The 19161-nt window shown below is 38.6% G+C and overlaps 1 protein-coding gene across 1 annotated transcript in view; it reads left to right on the forward strand.

Annotated features, from left to right (window-relative positions):
* The first annotated feature begins 170 nt into the window (after positions 1 to 170).
* LOC134796297 (cell adhesion molecule DSCAML1) overlaps positions 171 to 19161 on the forward strand; it is a 48788-nt gene continuing 29797 nt past the window's right edge. The window contains exons 1-2 of the mRNA XM_063768378.1: positions 171 to 395; positions 478 to 632. Coding sequence (XP_063624448.1) covers positions 347 to 395; positions 478 to 632 — 204 coding nt within the window. The 5' untranslated portion in view covers positions 171 to 346. The remainder of the gene's footprint in view (positions 396 to 477; positions 633 to 19161) is intronic.

Consider the following 19161-nt stretch of genomic DNA (forward strand, 5'->3'; position numbering starts at 1 on the left):
TTATTAAATAAGTATTTATAAATTAAATAATATTTTAGTGATACAAAAGCAGTGATAAACTGAACATGCTTGAATCACACACTAGATGACGCTGAAATAAAGAACTTAATCTGTCAGATAAAATTTGTCTATGCTATGAGATTATTTATTTTTTTAGTCTATGACTTTCATCAATGAAGTGAAGACGTTTGTTGTGAGATTCGTTTCCTATTTTTTCGCCTTCCGTCGTTTAATTAAATTCTGTGTGATGTAAATAATTAGATAGTACAAAAAATATTTTTTACTTTCCAATAGGTAGAGCCTGAAATTTTGTTTTTACTAGGTACATAGATGTAGGCACAGTAGAATGTTTCTCGAACGCATACTGTTTCCTCTGTTCTGTCTCGGAATAGAAGGTAAATATTGGAATTATGTTAGGCATTAACAGTAGGTTGGTACACTTGTTGTTGTTAATTTTCTTAGTGTTGTTCTGTGAAGTGTCTCGTGGAGCGGCGAGCGAGGAGCTGGCGCTGCGCGAGGTGGCCGTGGACAAGGGGACGAACGTGACGATCCCGTGCGGCGGGCTGCTGACTCTGGCGCCGCAGAACGTGCAGTGGGTGCACAAGGGCAACCGCACGCACCATGAGGTCCTGGTGAGTACAGCTTGTTATGTAAGAATCCAATTGGATATTTTGGAACAGCTTGTTTTTTTTTATAAATTATGATCAAGGACCATAAATATAGGACCTTTGTACTTTACCAACAGCCAGTAATTTTTGGACAAGCTGTTCTATATTAGACAAGATTTTTCAGGAATAATAGTGCAATTAAAGTCGACCAGTATTTACTAGAAATACCAACACATACTATTATTTACCTTAATTATATTGACTTAAAAGCAAAGACAGTAAAACCTGATTAACAAGTACACATGGAGTAATAAAAGCCAAACCAGTTTAAAAACAATAAAAATTGTATAAATGTCAAGATGTCATTTGATTCCATATTTACTCTAAGTCCAAATTGTTGGTTCAGTTTGCAAAAAAAAACAATAGGTTGAACCCTATTCACAAATAATCAACAGTCCACTTTTTAACTGTAGTAAGTGCCATTTTTTTAAGTTTTATTAATTGACAATTAACAACCTTATTGCAAAGATATAAAGTACACCAGTGGTCTGTTAAAAGTTTTGCTTTTAATACAAAATATGGTAAACCATACTCAGGCACCTTCTATTTATTTACTAGTACAATTTTGATAACCTGGCAGCACTTGAACAAACTTAAGAACTTAGTTTATTAATGGTTTGCCAGAAGACATGCAGGTTTAATTATAGTTTATGAATGAAATACAATGTATAATTTATGTTATTGGTAGTGAAATTACATTATATTTTAATCAATGTCCAACTTTATAATTTTTATGAAAAACAGCTAATGAGCAGTAGATATGAATATTATTTTTATTACTTACTGTAAAAAAATTGTGTTAAGTATTATAAGATTTTGCCGTTTGACCTTCTAACCCCGAGATAACTCAATATCTTTTCCTTCACCAAAAAGTGGCTTGTAAATGATATTTCGTAAGCCAAATTTTACCTTCTAAGTACCTACTTCTAACCCAGAGGGAATATTAGCTAATGTTAATGTTATTAGGATTTTTCTTGTTAAGAATGGAAAATTATATTAACATAAGTACCAAGTATCTTAATAAGTACCTAGGAACTTAGGTTCGACCTGAGTCCCGGTTTGACAGTAGTATGTCTTAATAATCTAACAATCAGAAATTGTTTCATTTAATTTGTTTACTATTTTATCCGTGCGACAACCGCACTGTCCAAGCAATCATAATGTCACCCTGTGCCACCCCAGTAATGGGCGACGTCCAAATGAAGACATCGGCCAATTCGCTTTACGACGCTGTAAGCTGCCCTCGATTGGGTAATTTCGACCGTGTGGGCGTTTGATGGGAGCTATTGTTTTTATGTCTTCGTCTTACTGCGTGTACAGTTTAAAACTATTGCCGTGCCATAATCGGGTGTTAACTCACATTTATACACGGGTCTATCGCGAATTTGTTTTATTACCTTTATTTACCGACGTTTCGACACAGGTTTCACTGGCCGTGGTCGCGGCTAACTGATGTCCCAAGCAAAATGTCAAAACAGAGATTCGTACATCGTATACGCATACGGTAACGAGTATATTATGTCATGTCGTGGCCCGTGACCGTGAATCTGGGAATTATAATCGTTTTCCATTTAAATAATACTACCCCTAGATTAACTTGAATCTGTTTACAATTTACCTCTCGAGTGCCGCGAGTATTTTTTTTCAAATAGTTTCCTCGTACGCGTATCCGCTATCCGCCATACGAGAACTTAAATCCTATTTAGATCTTATAAGATATGGTGGGGTAAGACTAATAGAGTTTATTTTGCTCGGGGCAAGACAAACATAGTGATAGTCTTACCGTACTTTACTTTGTAGCTATTCTGATTATACGTATGTCTCTCTTGGTCCTACTACTCCTACTTCACTTTGCACTTGTCCTAGTTACGATTCTCTAGCTAGTTAAATCGTTGTCCTAATTATCTAAGACGCGCTGCGAAAATATGTCCATCTAAATCCTCTCCGTGTAAACAATGATCTATAAAAACAACCATAAAATCTAGTTCTAGTTCGTTTGATCTTTTTTTAGTGGTAATGGAAACAATCGGACGGCGATAAACGGTACGGCGGGCATTTAATTCATTTCCATCAATGAACATAAATTTTGTTCAGTGTCAATTGTTGCTGCGAGAATAAATATTGCGTTGCGAGCCGCAACATGATTGGAAACAAAAATCTACCTAACTGTCATTAGCCTGGAAGGGAATCTTCGCCGCGCCAGCTCGGTTGGATAATGGTAGAGGCGCTGAATTTTTTAATATTTCCTGTATTTCAATAGAGGAAACGCCCTTTTATGGGTTCCAAATGATAATTTCAAGTACCATCACTGTTAACTGTATATCGGTGGACCTTATAATATAGGTGGTGGTAGAGGCGAAGATTTTTTATTTTTATTTGGTTGCTACATCCGATTATTTCAGAAATTCTTAGTACCATTGTATACACATTACTTTTACTTTTATTTGCTCTGTCTATATTAAAGCTAGCCCAACTATTAAGGCATACTTTACCTAGATTTTTGCTACAATACCGTATTGTTTGTTTTGGCACGCTCATGCAGTGGACCTAATAGATCGGACTGTTTGGTCCAAGTTTATTGGCAATGGACCTAACATTTCAGTTAAACAGCAGACCGTTGTATGTACGCCAAATACATGTCTTAAAACTACGTACCTTTGCTTATTACTAACTACCCTTATTAGTCTCCGCCTGTGACTTTATCCACATAGAAAGTTAAACTGTCTAAGAAATTAAACTTTCCACATGAATACTCAGGAATGTCATAAAATTTCCCATGCCCCACTTTCCACTTCCTTTCATTTTTAATAGAATTCCCAGAAATCAAAAACGTTTCCGGACATTATACGACATTGGTTAGATTAAGGAGTGCAGCCTATATATAGTTAAATTTTTTGCTCCTTTTATAGGTCCCACCCGGTATAAACAAGTGGCGGGCGTATATGACATAAAACTCGATTTCTGGTTTGCCTAATTTTGAGGATTTTTCTACAGCTCGTGAAATAAAGCTAAAAGCCAAATAAGCTTCGCCATGTCTACGCCTATCTTTGACGCGCCGCCACTGGTAGGACACCTTTGCGCTCAGATCCGTAAACAAACAAAATAAATCAAAAATAATTCTCAACCTTCAATCCCAACCGAACTTATAACAGGGCAATTGTCGTTGTCGCATCAATTTTGATTGTACCTAATTGTATAACCGTTTCTCGGCTTTACTCCCTTGGAATAAGATTTATAAATGGTCAAGCTGTGTCGCCGGAGACAGGAGAACTCCGTCGTGGCCTTGCTGAATCTAGTAGGAACTAGTATTTATCTTGGATAATCAGCCCGGTGAGACGTACTGGTCATACTGCCCAGTCATTGGCATTGGACATGCACTTTTGACAAGCTTTTGCATTTAACTTACAATGTACAGTCGCCATCAGATATATCGAAGCGTCCGAGGTGCTCAAAAATATCTGAACACGCACTCTAGTGTCTTGAAAATAGAGGCGTGTTCAGATATTTGTGAGCACCTTGGCCGCTCAGATATATCTGATGGCGACTGTATATACATTTCATCGGATATGACTCGAACATATGTATATTCGGGTCAAATCTTGCAAGCTAAATTAGATTAGACCCATTATTACGAGATTGCGGTCTCTACTGCCGGGCTAGCACATGATTGACGCGACAGTTAATCGTGGCGAGATACTACCCGTCCCTCTTTTATTAACATAGTTAGAAAAGACGGGTAGTCCATCTCGCCGCGAGATACTGTCGCGCCAATCATGTGCTAGCAGGGCAGCGATTCAGCATGCAGCTGGGTGTTTTGTTCGGCTGGAAACAAATGAGATTAACAGAACAAAACAGAATTGCTTTAACTTCACGCTCACTGACGTTGACTGATGACACGACTCAGAGCGGTTTCGCACTACGTCCGATCCGAACCCGTGAAAATATGGTCCGTAGTAGTCGTAGAACTATTTCTATGGTAATAAGTTACGCACAGCACACGTTGAATGACGGAAAGAAATCGGATGACGGACATCGGATCAGGTGCGTAAGTTACCATAGAAATAGTTCTACGGCTACAACGGACCATATTTTCACGGGTTCGGATCGGATTCGGAGCGGACGTAGTGCGAAACCGCTCTCAGTCGTATCAAAATAATCATCATTCTCTTGCCCTTGTCCCATTCACTTGGGGTCGGCGCAGCATGTCTTTCTCTTCCACACCTCTCTGTCGCCCGTCATTTCATCATTCACTTGCGTTCGTTTCATATCATCTCTCACACAGTCCATCCACCTTTTCCTCGGTTTTCCTTTCCTCGTACTTCCCTCCACATTCATTCGTAATACCTTTCTCGTCACATGACTTTCATCCCTCCGCATCACATGCCCGTACCACGCTAGGCGATTTGCCCTTACTTTTTCTGTTATGGGTGCAACTTTCAGGCTTCCTCTTATATACTCATTCCTTATCCTATCCATTCTCGTCACGCCACACATCCATCTTAACATTCGCATCTCCGCTACATGCAATCTCTTTTCATCCGTCACCTTTAGGGCCCAACACTCTGATCCATACATGACGACAGGTCTTATGACTGATTTATAAATTTTACCCTTCAACCGAAGAGGCATTCGGGCGTCGCAAATGGTTCCCGTGACCTGTCGCCATTTCATCCATCCTGTGCTAATCCGGTTTTTCACGTCACGGTCAATATCGCCATCGCACTGTACGAGCGAACCGAGGTACTTAAAGTCGGAGCAGACCGGCAATGTAACGCCGTCGAGTTCTATGGCAGCAAAACTGGAGAGACCGCCAAAATCGCAGAACATGTGTTCTGTTTTAGATCTGCTGATCTTCAGGCCAATATTCTCCAATTTTTGCCGCCATTTCTCAAGTCTGCTCTGCACCTCGAGTTCGTTTTCACCAACAAGCACAATGTCATCGGCAAACAGCATACACCAGGGTGCCTCCTCCTGTATGTCCGACGACAGAGCGTCCATAACAAGCAGGAAGAGGTAAGGGCTTAAAGCCGATCCCTGGTGCAAGCCTACCGCGACACTGAACTTGTCGGTGGTGCCAGCAGCTGACCGGACGCGTGTACAACATCGGTTGTACATTGACCGGATTAGCTCTACATACTTCCCAGGCACGCATTTCTCTTTCAGAGCCCACCACAAAACCTCTCGGGGTACTCGGTCGTATGCTTTTTCGAGGTCAACAAACACCATATGCAGGTTCTTTTTGGCATGTCTGTATTTTTCGCACAGATGGCGAAGTGCAAAAATGGCGTCTGTTGTACCTCTCCCCGGCATAAACCCGAACTGGTTTTGTGTTATATCACTCTCATCTCTCAGGCGTCTCTCTATCACTTTTTCCCATACTTTCATGTCAAAATAATATGAAAACCATATCAAATTGTAAAACAGAATCGTCCCTGAATTGCGCAGTTCAGAATAAAACATTTACTATGTCGGAATAACTTAGGAACAAGAGAAGTATTTATACCTATTATATTTATATATTATTTATGCCTAATATATACGTCCTTACAAAAGCAGCAAACCGCGGTTCATTAATATGTATTACGATTCACGCCGACTGAGACTTCGCCTGCCTAATTTATATTAATGAGCAAAAATAAACTGTGAGTTTGCATTATTATAAGCTTTGTGTTTAACTTCGCGGCTAAGTAAAATAATAATCAGTCATCGACAGAGAATTCGTTGATACTATTTCTACTCGTTGACTTTATTGGTTTAATTAAGACTTTGCTAGCCAAACTATAATCGCATACCTTTCACTGTGGGCTCCCGACTCAACTGTAATGACTTCATTAGAAAACACTTTTGTGAACTATAATTGATTTGCCGGCGATCTTTGGTTTTATCTTATCTGAGATAGCTAGAGATAGGTACCTACCTAATTTTGTTTAATTATTTAGGTTGTATAGGTAGACAAAGTATTATTCTAGTTCTTCTTACACGTCGGTACTGCTTAGTTCATTCCTACTGAACCAATTTCTAAAGGGAGCGATTGGGTCTTTGTCAGACACGTAATAATTTAGTACTTACCTAATCCACCAGTGCTTTCATTGGTTCCGTCGTTCGTGTACTTAGAGGTGCGCTAATCGGTTTCCACGTTCGGAGAGGTTTAGGTGTTATTCAAGTGGAATATTAGATAAATGGCATAGATAAGGTAGAATTGCAAGATCAAAGAAACCTCAGACTAGCTAGGGGACGGAATAGACACGTATCGTTACTCTAGACACCACTTTCGTTACTTCTAATACTCTCTTTTTCGAGACACCTTCGTCGTTTTTTCGGTATTTATTTTCCCATTTAGAGGCCTCCGTAAACTTTTTAATTTTATCATATTGGAATCCCGATTCCCACAGCAGTTTATTTATCTTAGCATGAAACTCCATCAGTGTTATATTATGTTAACACCAGAATCAGGTCAAACGCACGCCATTAAGTTTTGTGAGGGGTAATCACGCCTAATACCTATTACCGGTCTTGGCGTTTATGGTCTTTTTATTATTCTTTTATACTCATTTACCCTTTTTAATATTGAAAGGGTGTAAGCGCCGGCGAAGGTATGGTAGTTTTTTGGTTATTGCGTCGCATAAATGCAAATTGTTCGGTTAAAGCCAGAGCTTAAGTAGATAAAAGCAGGGTTTATCAATTTGTCATTCTTAGGTCAAATGGTTTGGCGTTGAAAGCAGTAGGAAAACAACAGTTTTAATTCAAGGAAAAACAGGATGATAAAAAATAATTTATGTATACCTATAATTATATGGGTATAAAATACTCTAGCGAGGACATCTTTGAGAAAATACATTTTTTCTGCCTTAATAGACAAGACTAATTATTAATAGTCTAAGTATCACGGGAACATAGTCTAGTCCCGTAAATGCAACAACTGTAACTGGAACTTGTCTGTTTGTTTTCGCTCAGGAATGACGCGATCTAGATAAACAATAAATCCAAAAGCAGACAGACGTATTCACATACTTTATACTACTAATGTGCGGCGTTTTGCTCCTGTGTCGAGATTGAACGACGAATGAGTGCAATTTGCAGCTAATAGGACAATGCCCGAAGAGTGAAGTAGAAGCGGTCAGGCCTGAACATAACTGACCGTTTTAACTGGTTTGACACATTGATGCAAGTTTCGGAAAGTCTCAAAAAAGTTGGAAATGTTCTCTGAAATTTCAGGAAAAATAATTGGAAATTAAGGAAACGTTCATGTTGGAAACGGATGATTTCGATTTCCATACAAAATACGCAAATTCTAAAACTACCCGACGGCACATGTAGGTCACGCAAAAGCTCGCTCTAACTGTGCTTAACTAATAAAAGCTATGAATAATTTCTGATGTTTTTTTTTGCACTAGGTAACTAGGTTACAAATTCCAATATGATTTCCTTCTGTTAGCTACAAATAATCTAGTAAATCTACTTTTGACAACAACTGAAAACTTGAAAGTGAAACAAAAACTTACTTCTTCTTAGTGTGCGACAATATCCACATTGCTGACTCGCTTAAAACTGCACCGTTTAAAAATGTGGAAAACTGCGAAGTCAGTCGTAAAAGGAGGATTGCGACCGACTTATCTCGACTATTCATCTGCGGGAGCTTTCATTTTGGGACTAACGCTTTTGAAATGGAGGAACGTGCCTCTTTCATGAAGATTATGTCTGGGTAATGTGGGTTTATCTATTTTAAGTTTGATTTAAGCTTTCACGATAATTGCACAAACAGATGGTATATTGCGTTGGTGTCGCCTAGACATTTCGAATGCGATATTTAGTTTTTGGTCGCAGGATGTCAAATTCTCTGAACTCTGGTATGAGATATAAATAGTTTTAATTTTATCCTGTTTCAAGCAACAAAACTCAGACGAAAAAAAGAAAATCTATTTTTTAGAAGGTAAAGACTCTTATTTTTAATCTTTTGCTTTTGCCCATGTCAGATAGCCAATTTAGCTCTGGCCCCTTAATCCCAAAGGGTATTCTGTCCCCAAGTTGTATTGGTTGCCCTTTACTTCAGCCGATAGCTATACACCGTGTTTTTTTTTATTTCCGTTAATTTCAAGGGTGCATTCCTGAGCTTAAATCAAGTAACTTTCTCAAAGACACCGATGTTCTAATTAAGTCCATTTCGGAGATAATCCATAATTTATTTTTTTCCTATAAGGCCTCTACAAGCGTGTACACTTGCCTTAGGGCCGGCTTACATATTGATTAGTGTTTAGAATGAGTTCATACATTTGCTACTAAACTTAAGTACAATCTCGGTCGATTGATGTACGAAATGACATTGATATGTCACAGATTTCAATTGTTTGGTTGAGTTAAATGTAATGCCCGTGTTACAACAACGCTATATGCTACATTTAATTACTTTTTAAACAAAAAAAAAACAAAAAAGAAAACAAAATTTTTTTTTTTTTTTTAAATTAACTATGCCATTTAGTTCTTATAAACGTACTTAACTATACCCCGAAGTTAACGGAATTCAATAAAAACACGGTGTATAGGTGAATTTTTAAATCAAGTGATAATTTACATCCTATTTCACAACTTTGCTAGACAACGATGACTTAAAATATATGTTAGGCACAGATTAATTGACTATTAATCATTTTCATGAGATTTCAAGACTTATTCAAAATTAATGTCTCAAAGGTAGATAACTTCTCTTTTTATCGTAAAGTGTGCTGGTAAGATTTGAAACATTAATTGCTGTTCCTGATAAGCTCCATTCAACCGCTACGTTGTTATTGTGTGTCGGCCGTTTGATTGTCACGCTTCTGATCTATTATGATCGCTACCGCGAGTGGGTGTTTAGTTCATGATCAAGCTAGAGCAATTTTACTTGAAATTTGAAATTTTAATTATTCCTAGACGAATGGATGGATACTTTAAAGTTTTTAGCTGTTGCAATTGTATCGGCCATGGGAGAGGTTTTGCACCGTCATGAGAAAGCAGAGAAGGCTGCAGTGGGTATTGACGGTCACGACATACGTCTTCGTAAAACATCTTCGTTCTTCTTCTTTTTGTGTCGAGGTTCCCTTAAACGTGCAGAATGTGGAATGAGTTGCCCCTGAGGAATTTCCTTTGCGCTACGACATGGGATTCTTCAAGAAGCGGGTATTTAGGGTTCTCAAGGGTCGGCAACGCTTAAGTGGCTCCTGTGATGTTGCTTATGTCCATGGGCGAAGATGACCGCTTCCCATCAGGCAGCACGTCTGCTCGTTTGCTGACTATCACATAAAAAAAAATTGTGGATGCCCAGAAAGCAGCGGTGCTGATAGCCCTGACCGTTCCGTCGCTCAGGTCAGATTTGAGCAGGAGTTGCTATCAACAGATGCACTATGGTTTGCGGTGCTGCGTTGCAAGCACACTGGGGATAGTGGCCACCACAGAAAACCGCCTGGTTTGGTCTGTGGTGGCCACGAAACACTCACTGTCCGACCATGTTCCGTTTACAACGGGCAAACTGCAACATGTCTTTGCAGAGGACGTCAACTGTGTTATCAACGTCAGGGGGCCCCAGCATAACTCTGCAAGCGACTGTAAATATTGGAACGAGTGTATATTATCCGCGGTGGGTATATGTTACAATGACACAAAGCGGTCCATTAGAGCGGGCCGGGCTTTTAGCGGCCATTGTTCCTGATTAGTCCCGTGACGCGTTTGTATGCAATCAGCGATTCAGCATGCAGCTAAGTGTTTTGTTCAGCTGGAAACAAATGAGAATAACAAACAGATTACAGTATGAATTGCTTTAACATGTTAACTTCACGCTCACCGATGTGTTTTCGGATATTCAATCCTAAATTTAAAACGTCTAGGTCGTTTTTGGGCTGGCAAATTTAGACCGCTGGGAGTTGGAGGAATATTTTGAGCTGAAGAAATGAGTCATACAGGTTCTAGTCAGTTTTTTCTATACCCAAAAGTTTGTGAAAGAAAAGTTACAGCCCAAAACTACATTAGAACCAGTTATAGTTGATACAATAAGAGACTATAGACTCAATTATCCTTAACTTGAGCACTATAAAGAAAACTTGTTTTGCTTTGTTTACGTGACCTTAATATTCTCCCATTTATTGTAACAGCGTCCCGTATTATTAATTTTATCAATGAACAAACGTAAGCACAAACTAGCTGGTAAATTCCTAAACCGCCGTTTCAAAGCAGCCGCTAATGAGAGTTAACCCCGGGTTCCGGGCGAGAGGGAAGTGTTTCCCTAACAACGAGATTACGACGCCCTTTCCAGACTCTTGTTATTCTGATTGAAAACTCCACTCACCAAGGCTGAGGCCTATTCGCAAAACATGCTGTAAGTACTTGACTGCGAGTTCTTTTTACATTAGACCCTTGAATTTCTCTTTTTTGTATTCTAAAGGTAAGAGCTTTACCTTGAAAACACGGAAGCAGAAATTGGGATAGGCATGACTGCTCGTTCCCTAGGTATAGTCATATCTGAAATTATATTTTTCTTAAGTTACCGATTATGAAGTAGAACCTTTATTAGTAACTACACTATATTCTCGTTATTAATGTCAAATAAATCGTCTGCCACAATCTAAACTCCAATCCTTAAACCCGACTTGAAATATGACTGTTCAACGCAAAATGAAACTTACCGTCGCTGCGACATTATTAACTTTCATACAAATAAAGCACTGTGTGACATAAAGGACGGTTTCTTTAAAGTGCATTTTCCTTTGCACATAATATGCACGGTCACCAATGAGTCACGACCATGCGAAGGGTGCATAGAATTTCCCGATCGGGGGAGAAACGCCCCAGACTTGGGCCTGACTCATATTCGCTTAGTATGTTTTCTTTTATCTACAAGTTAGTAGCGCCAGCGAGCCGCTTATATCGATAAGTTCGCCTTTGTACCTCTGTTCTATAAGTGTATAAAAACATGTTTTATGTACAATCCCCTAGCCCTGACTTTTACAAACCCCACACCTGCGTGTAAAAAAAATTAAAATGGGTTGGCCGACTTACGACTATTATTATATAGTGTTATGTGACCACAAGATGTAACAACAACACTTACTCGTCACACTAAGTTTCGTTTAATGCAGGTGACACCGGTACAACGCAGTTTTGATTGGTCTGATTCCGTCAGTCAGTTGCGTGACTTGCGTTAAACAAAATTGCAGTGTCAAAACGGGGCACAGCACATTGAACATGGAATGAACTGGATACAATTTTACGAGTTAACTGTAGAGATGACTGTACACTTGCAGTCATTGGTTTGGCATTCGTTTATACATAGTTACTTATTAGGTTTAATCAAGTGGCTCTGTGAGCTGTAGTAATTAACTAATCACGAACCCTATGACTCCGCCATTTTGAAAATTTTCCAAAATCTAAATCATCTATAAATGTATATAATTATCTAGCCTGTTTAATACTAAATTTCATGTTTCACCTGTAGAACAGAACAACGAACAACTGAACATTCGAAAGCATTTTTGCTACCTAATCGCTACCTTCTGTGCCTTACTTAGAATCGTAAACTTTTATTTATATTTCGTCGTCTGGTTTAACTACGAGCTGTAAATTGTTTACGACGTCGCGCCCAGACTTTTAGTTTCATTGGAACTTTTTAATGACTATTAAACTATTGATTAGATTAGTTTTACGAGCACCGAAAGGTACAAAACAGTTATACGAATTTTATTTTACAATCCAGTTGTATTTTTCTGCGGATGTCTTATTATGCTTGCCTAACAGTTCATTAAAGTAATTTAGGTATAAACTGTACACTCGTATTTTTACTCAAACAAACCGGCAAAAGGAAGACAAAGATGACAAAATTACGTCTGTGATTCTGTACCATGTATTTTCAGAGTTTTCATTCCATCTCATTTCCTTCAAAGAGCTTAAGCCGCACGGCCATTTCGTTTTTCCTTAATATTTCGCGAATATAAATCAAGACGGTCGTATTTCCAGAAAATGTTTGTTTGCACATCAGTTTAACCATGGGTTGCGGAGGCCATATTTCAGTCACCTCGTCAGTGATGTATACGGCGCAGTTTCCAGAATATATGTCACATGTGACGCCTACTTCTCGGCTGTTTAGGCGCAAGATTTATTTCTTTACCGGCACTCTTATTTTTAGAAAGCGAGAATCGGCATATATCTTGAACTTGTGTAAATATGTGCTCTTGATTGATAACAGCTACGCTTATTTTGGAGATCGATCGGTTGTAAGAGGCGGTAGCTCTTCTTTCGTAATAGAGATCTAATAAAAAGCTGTTTTCAGTTACCACTGATTTTAAGCGTGGGAAATGTTGGTGTGGTTGGTAATACGGAATATTCGTGTTATTTTCTAAAAGTAAAATTAAAGTTTAATCGTTTCAAATTATAAAATACTTGTAGAGTTTACTAACATGAGAGTGTTGCTTTTTTTTAACCTAAACCTACCTACAAAGAATTATGAAAAAAAGTCTGTTCGAATAAGTGTTGTTCTGGGTAGAGTCGCTGGCATCCTCCTTCGTTAATTCGTCCCCGTAAGGATCCCGTAATCCTTATTTGTTTTCTTCAATCAGGTAATATTATGAATAACGAATGACAACAACAATAATCACTTAAACGTAACCAATTGGTAAGAAACAAAGTTTCCGTAACATTTGTATTCTTCACTGATTAGATTCATCATCTCCAACGAATAAACCATATATCATAAGAGTATCAAAATCCGTCTGCTGTACACAACAAGTTCGACCAAGTTTTCGCCGTAAAGAGCCGTTTTATATCGATCGTTGCCCAAAGCTCTGGGGTGCCGTTCTAACCGCGTAGTACAGACTAGTCCAAGGCTCAGGAGGACTAGCTTAAGGGCATTCTCATATTACATACAGGGTAAAAGGGCAATCCAAATAAAGCAGAAAAGGAAAATTAGAGACTATAAGAGATGACAATTTTTTTTCTTAGCATTCACAAGGCCGGTTTTGAAACCTAACCTAACCTAACCTGTACATTAAAACCACCTACGAGTAAAAGAGTCCAAAAGCTCTCAAAACGGCTTTTCGGAATGCTTTTTGCTTATTTCTTGGCCAGAACATGAAAGCTAATATGTATCTCCTTTTCTTCTCAACACCCAATTTAAATTGATTACCCCGTTTGGTTAATACGGGTCTATGTTTCACTAGTTCACCCAAGATCTCGACTCACGGCCGTGGCAATACACGCACAACGGCAAGGTCGCTACCTCCAATCATCATTCTCATCATTCACAACACAAGCCTTATTGAGCTTACTGTGGGGCTAGGTCGATCTGTGTAAAATTGTAAAAAAAGAAAAAAAAAAGAAAGAAAGAAAGATTCTCTTGCCCTTGTCCCATTCACTTGGGGTCGGCGCAGCATGTCTTTCCTCTCTGTCACCCGTCATTTCATCATTCACTTGCGTTCGTTTCATATCATCTCTCACACAGTCCATCCACCTTTTCCTCGTACTTCCCTCCACATTCGTTCGTAATACCTTTCTCGTCACATGATTTTCATCCCTCCGCATCACACGCCCGTACCACGCTAGGCGATTTGCCCTTACTTTTTCTGTTATGTCGCTACCTCCAATTACCTGAAAGCTATTGTAGCACAACAGCCTGTCCGAAATGAACGTTTAAGAAATCGTCGAAGTGCGAGTTCGACTAGTACTAAATACAAGGCTTCAATACCATTATACAAATTTTCGAGGCTTGAGATCACATTATATTCTAGTTACTCACGATCTCGACTCGCATGGCGTGGGAATACACACACGAGCGGCAAGGTCGCTACCTCCAATCCAATATCCACCTGAAAGCTGTTGTAGCAAAATGTCCGAAACGTTTAAAAAACCGCACATGTGTGAGTCCGACTTGTGCAACGAGGTTTCAGTATGTGCAGTCACCTGCAGTTAATATGTTACACAACGAAGGCCGCAAAAATATCTGACACGATTTTATTTGTAGAGCCATAACAGCGTGTCACATAATTTGGCGGCCTTCAAAGAGTTTTTGCGACCTTTTGCGATAGGTATACATATTATCGCAGGTGACTGTACCATCCTACATATTTTTTTTCTAATTTTTTATCTTGAACTGGAGTTTATTATTGCCATGCAATTTATTTTCTAACCATTACTTAAATCATCACATCAAGTTTTTTTTGACGGGTATACCTAAAGATACAGTCAGCAGCGCAAGTACCTATTGAACGAAATCATTCAATAATATCTTTGATAAAAAATATCTATTACTCGCTCAATGTGGGCACCTCGCTCGCTTATAGTTTTTAAATTCTGACTGACCAGTGACTGTGCAACGAATACAAGATATGATAAATTTATTACTTTCATTGAGTTTTATGTATAACTGATTTCGCATATTCAGTGTAACCTGTCTGTCTTACTAATCAGCTGAACCTAAGTTATCCGTGCTTCTATAAATATAGGTATGTTTAACAAAAATTGAAACTATAGGTCTAGATTATGAGAAGAAACTGTAACTATATTTTTTATATTACCGCTTGTTTCATATTGAAATAAATAAACAAAAATAAATTCTATAATCCAAAAAAATTTTAAAGGTGGCCACTGACGAGCCTTCCAACAGTCCAAATAGCGTGGCTGCAATCCAAAATCGGTCCGTGAATGTCAAAAACGTACAATGTTTAATATTAGGATGCCGTCCATTTGGATGAATCCATTGTAACGGCATCCATTTGGAAGGCTCGTCAGTGGCTTGCTTAAGAAGTGTTTTTGAGACGCGCGAGGTCCTCAGTACATTCACTAGCTATTCTGTTTCAACTATAAACTGAAACACGTGCGTACCTTGAATCAAAATAGCTCCTCACGTAGCTGGATCAAAGTTATGTGTATCATCTTACAGGATCAGGATGTGTGGGTGGATTTATGACGGGGAGACGACGCCGAGATAAACGGTACATACGTTACGTGTGTGATCATTTCATGTGTCGGAGAACGATTTAGCACGACTGTGCTTCGAAGATTCACTTAAAATATCTTCAAACTGGCGCATGTCCTATTTTATTGCGTCATTGAACAATTTACACACTTTTTAATTAGGTACATATAAACCTTTGATATATGTTGACTCACATGCGGCGCAAGCATAGCACGATTTTTTTCTACAAATTTACTTGCTGCGGGCTACGGACCTACGCCGTAGCACTTCGTAGCGACGCAACTCCTTAAAAAGTAGTCACAATTTGACCGAATTGTTCTCATTATTGCAAACATTTCAGTCCGGACCTGTGCAGCATATTAATAAAGCGATCGGCTAGCCAAACCAATTTGTCAACTATAAAAAGTAGTCACAATTTGACCGAATTGTTTTAATTATTGCAAACATTTCAGTCAGTACGTGTGCGGCATAATAATAAAGCGATCGGCTAGCCAAACCAATTTGTCGACTATCCCCTCGTGTTTACTCTATAAACAGTGTTGTGTGTCAGTATTAGGGTGGAATTCCATCTGTCCAATGTGTATTGGATATAACATTTTCCTTAATGAGAGAGTGAGATGCAATGACATTGGACAAAGAAATTGGACAGGTGGAATACCACCCTAACTTACATGTGACACCTACGCTGGTGGTTATTTTATATACTTCCATACATAGGGGACAAAAAAGGACAAACTATTGTACAAGAGCTGCAAAATTGCAGTTGGTATTCATTAAGGGCCATTCAGTTAGTTATACGACTGGGTGTACCATCGCGCACACTGTTAACTGTACTTCGGTGGACCGTATGCCTTTTGTAATAAGGTCCACCGATGTACAGTCAGGAGTGTTGCTGTTTGTAGGACCCACACAGACGAGGCGGACTTGGCTTTACTGGACTCTGTATCCTCCACGTATATGCTGGGAGCGATTCAACAGAAATTACGTCGAAAATATTGCAAAGCCTCAGGCTTAAACTGTCTTAAACTTAATAATATTATAAATCCGAAAGTAACTCTGTCTGTCTATCTGTAACCTCTTCACGCTTAATGGCTGAACCGATTTAAATGAAGTTGGTTATGGAGATAGGTTGAGGCCCGGGGAAAGACATAGGGCAGTTCTTGTCACCATTCCACGCAGACGGAGTCACCGGGATAAGCTATACTCTACGAGTATATCTTTAGTAAAAGTAAACAAACAATTCCCCACGCTATTATATTATTATTTAAACAAACAATTTGTACATTTTCGGGTAGTTATAACATTTATTGGTTAATAACTAACCAAATACAAAAGCGCCTGATGGATCTGTCACTGAACGACCTGAGTTTAACCTACATTATTTGATCATGTAATGTTTTCATCTACCCTCAACTGGCTTGAGGAGCCATTTGAGTGTAGATTTTGAATACCTACCGATACAGAGTATAGTGAAGAATATTTACTTACTTAAACCTCATATTCAAGCCTCACTCCTAGCACGGCCGTGAAAATCCGTACCTCATTAGAAGCACGTACGGCCACGGTATGTACGTAGACGTAGGCGTATCAAGCACGTATCGGTTTTGTGCTATTAATACACTTTGTCATATTCGCCACGCCACGCCGCGCCGCGCCGTGCGGTCCATTGTTACTCGTGATATAGGTAATATAGCCATAATCATAGCGTACGATATAGATATAGCCATAATGTTCGAGTAGCATGTTGACGGGGGTGAGGTCAGTCAAATGTCACTTAAATACTTTTATGTATGGCTATATCAATGTTACAAAACTGATATAATGTCGGGTCCTCTGCTTTGTAATTCGCTTAGTTTAATTTAAAGAAAGATTAAGATCACGCGTGTACCTGGTACTAAACATACTAAACATTAACATATTATTTAGCTGCTAGTTGTTTTTAGGTTTTATTTCATGTATATCAAAATATTTCACGCCGAGATAGACGTCATTATCAACATGACGGCGTGATAATGAAACTCTGTGTCTCTATTAATCGTACGGTGTTATAAAATGACATTTGGTTACAATATTTTACTTTTAACTACGATTTAAAAGTTTCCATTTACACCGAAACTCATTTTACCTTGCACTTTAATCCGACTTGCTCAAAACTCGAAATCACCGACTCGAACATCCATTCAAGCATAATTTCAATAGCTAACCACAAAACATGTACATTCCCATTTCCCATTCATTCCCAAGAAGGTCCTAAAAGTAATCATTCTGCCATTTGTCAACCTCTTATCTCCGAACGTGATTTCGTCATAAGGGCGCCTGTCACCGGAGCTTCCCCTGGGGATACATTTATGTATTTTTAAGGGCTCTTGGCCACTTGGAAAAGGGCAAGCTACCTATATCCGAACTCTTTCAAGCGTTTTCTGTCGTTCAATTATTATTTTTAACCAGGTTCCGGTGGGGAAAAGGAGAAAAGGCCTAAGAAAGATGCAATGTATGTATTTACTATATATTTGATAAAATGTTAACTGAAGATTTTGTAAGATTTGTAAGAGGTCTAGGACCTTTTGCGATTGAAACAATTAGCTTTCCCTGGCGTTATTCATAAACGCGCTACAAACCTCAATTAGCTAATAATCGTTTATCTTTATCTGTCATTTTGACTTATGTATTTGTAAGAAAGGGATAAAACATAATTTTACTAAATCAGGCCCGTAAAGTTTTAGGAATAAGGGGGTAAGAATAAGTCAGTAAGATATTACATATCTCAAACGGTTAGCGTTTTATTCATTATTCTACAGTATGTAGTTGCTAAATGATGCTAGACTAACAGGCATTGTACTGTGGTTGCAATCATTTTGTAACTCACTCTACAACCTGCTGGAAAGCTTTCGAATTGACTGTGTTTTAAATTGAGTAGGTGATAAGTGCTTAGTTAATAAGTATTTGCCAATTTCGAAATTGTCCCGCTCTAGTTACCCCAATGACCCCAATGCACCTTAGGTTTTTTGTCGGTACACTTTTCTAATTTATCGGTCCCAACTTAAACCGGGCGAGAAGCAAAAACGAAATTCATAGATGCCGAAAAAATGGCGAACCTTACTCAGCACGGGGAAAGGAAATGCCATCGCGGGGCAATAAAAAGAAGATAATGTTTAATAAATTTCTTGCTTTTGGATTTAGAATGATGATTTAGTGTACAAGTATATAAGGGGTCATCCATTAATTACGTCACACGTTTAGGGGGAGGGAGGGGGTCAAGAAAATGTGACATATTGTGACATGGGGGAGGGGGGAGACACAAACTTTGTGACGTCACTTTAACTTCATCAGTAACCGAAATTTTTTTTGAAATTATTTTATTCGCTGTACATTTAAATAACAAGTTTTTAAAACGATAATCGTTTTTATTCTTTTAATTTTCTTTCCTAAGCAGTTTTGGGTTATAAAATTACTAATATTTATATCGTCAAAAATATTTTGTTAAAATATTAATAATACTTAGGTACTTACTTAATTCGATTTGGCAATTTCGTAGAAAAAATGTGACGTCACACTAGGGGG

The sequence above is a fragment of the Cydia splendana genome, chromosome 13 (assembly GCF_910591565.1).
Source record: "Cydia splendana chromosome 13, ilCydSple1.2, whole genome shotgun sequence".
Classification (NCBI taxonomy): Eukaryota; Metazoa; Arthropoda; class Insecta; order Lepidoptera; family Tortricidae; genus Cydia; species Cydia splendana.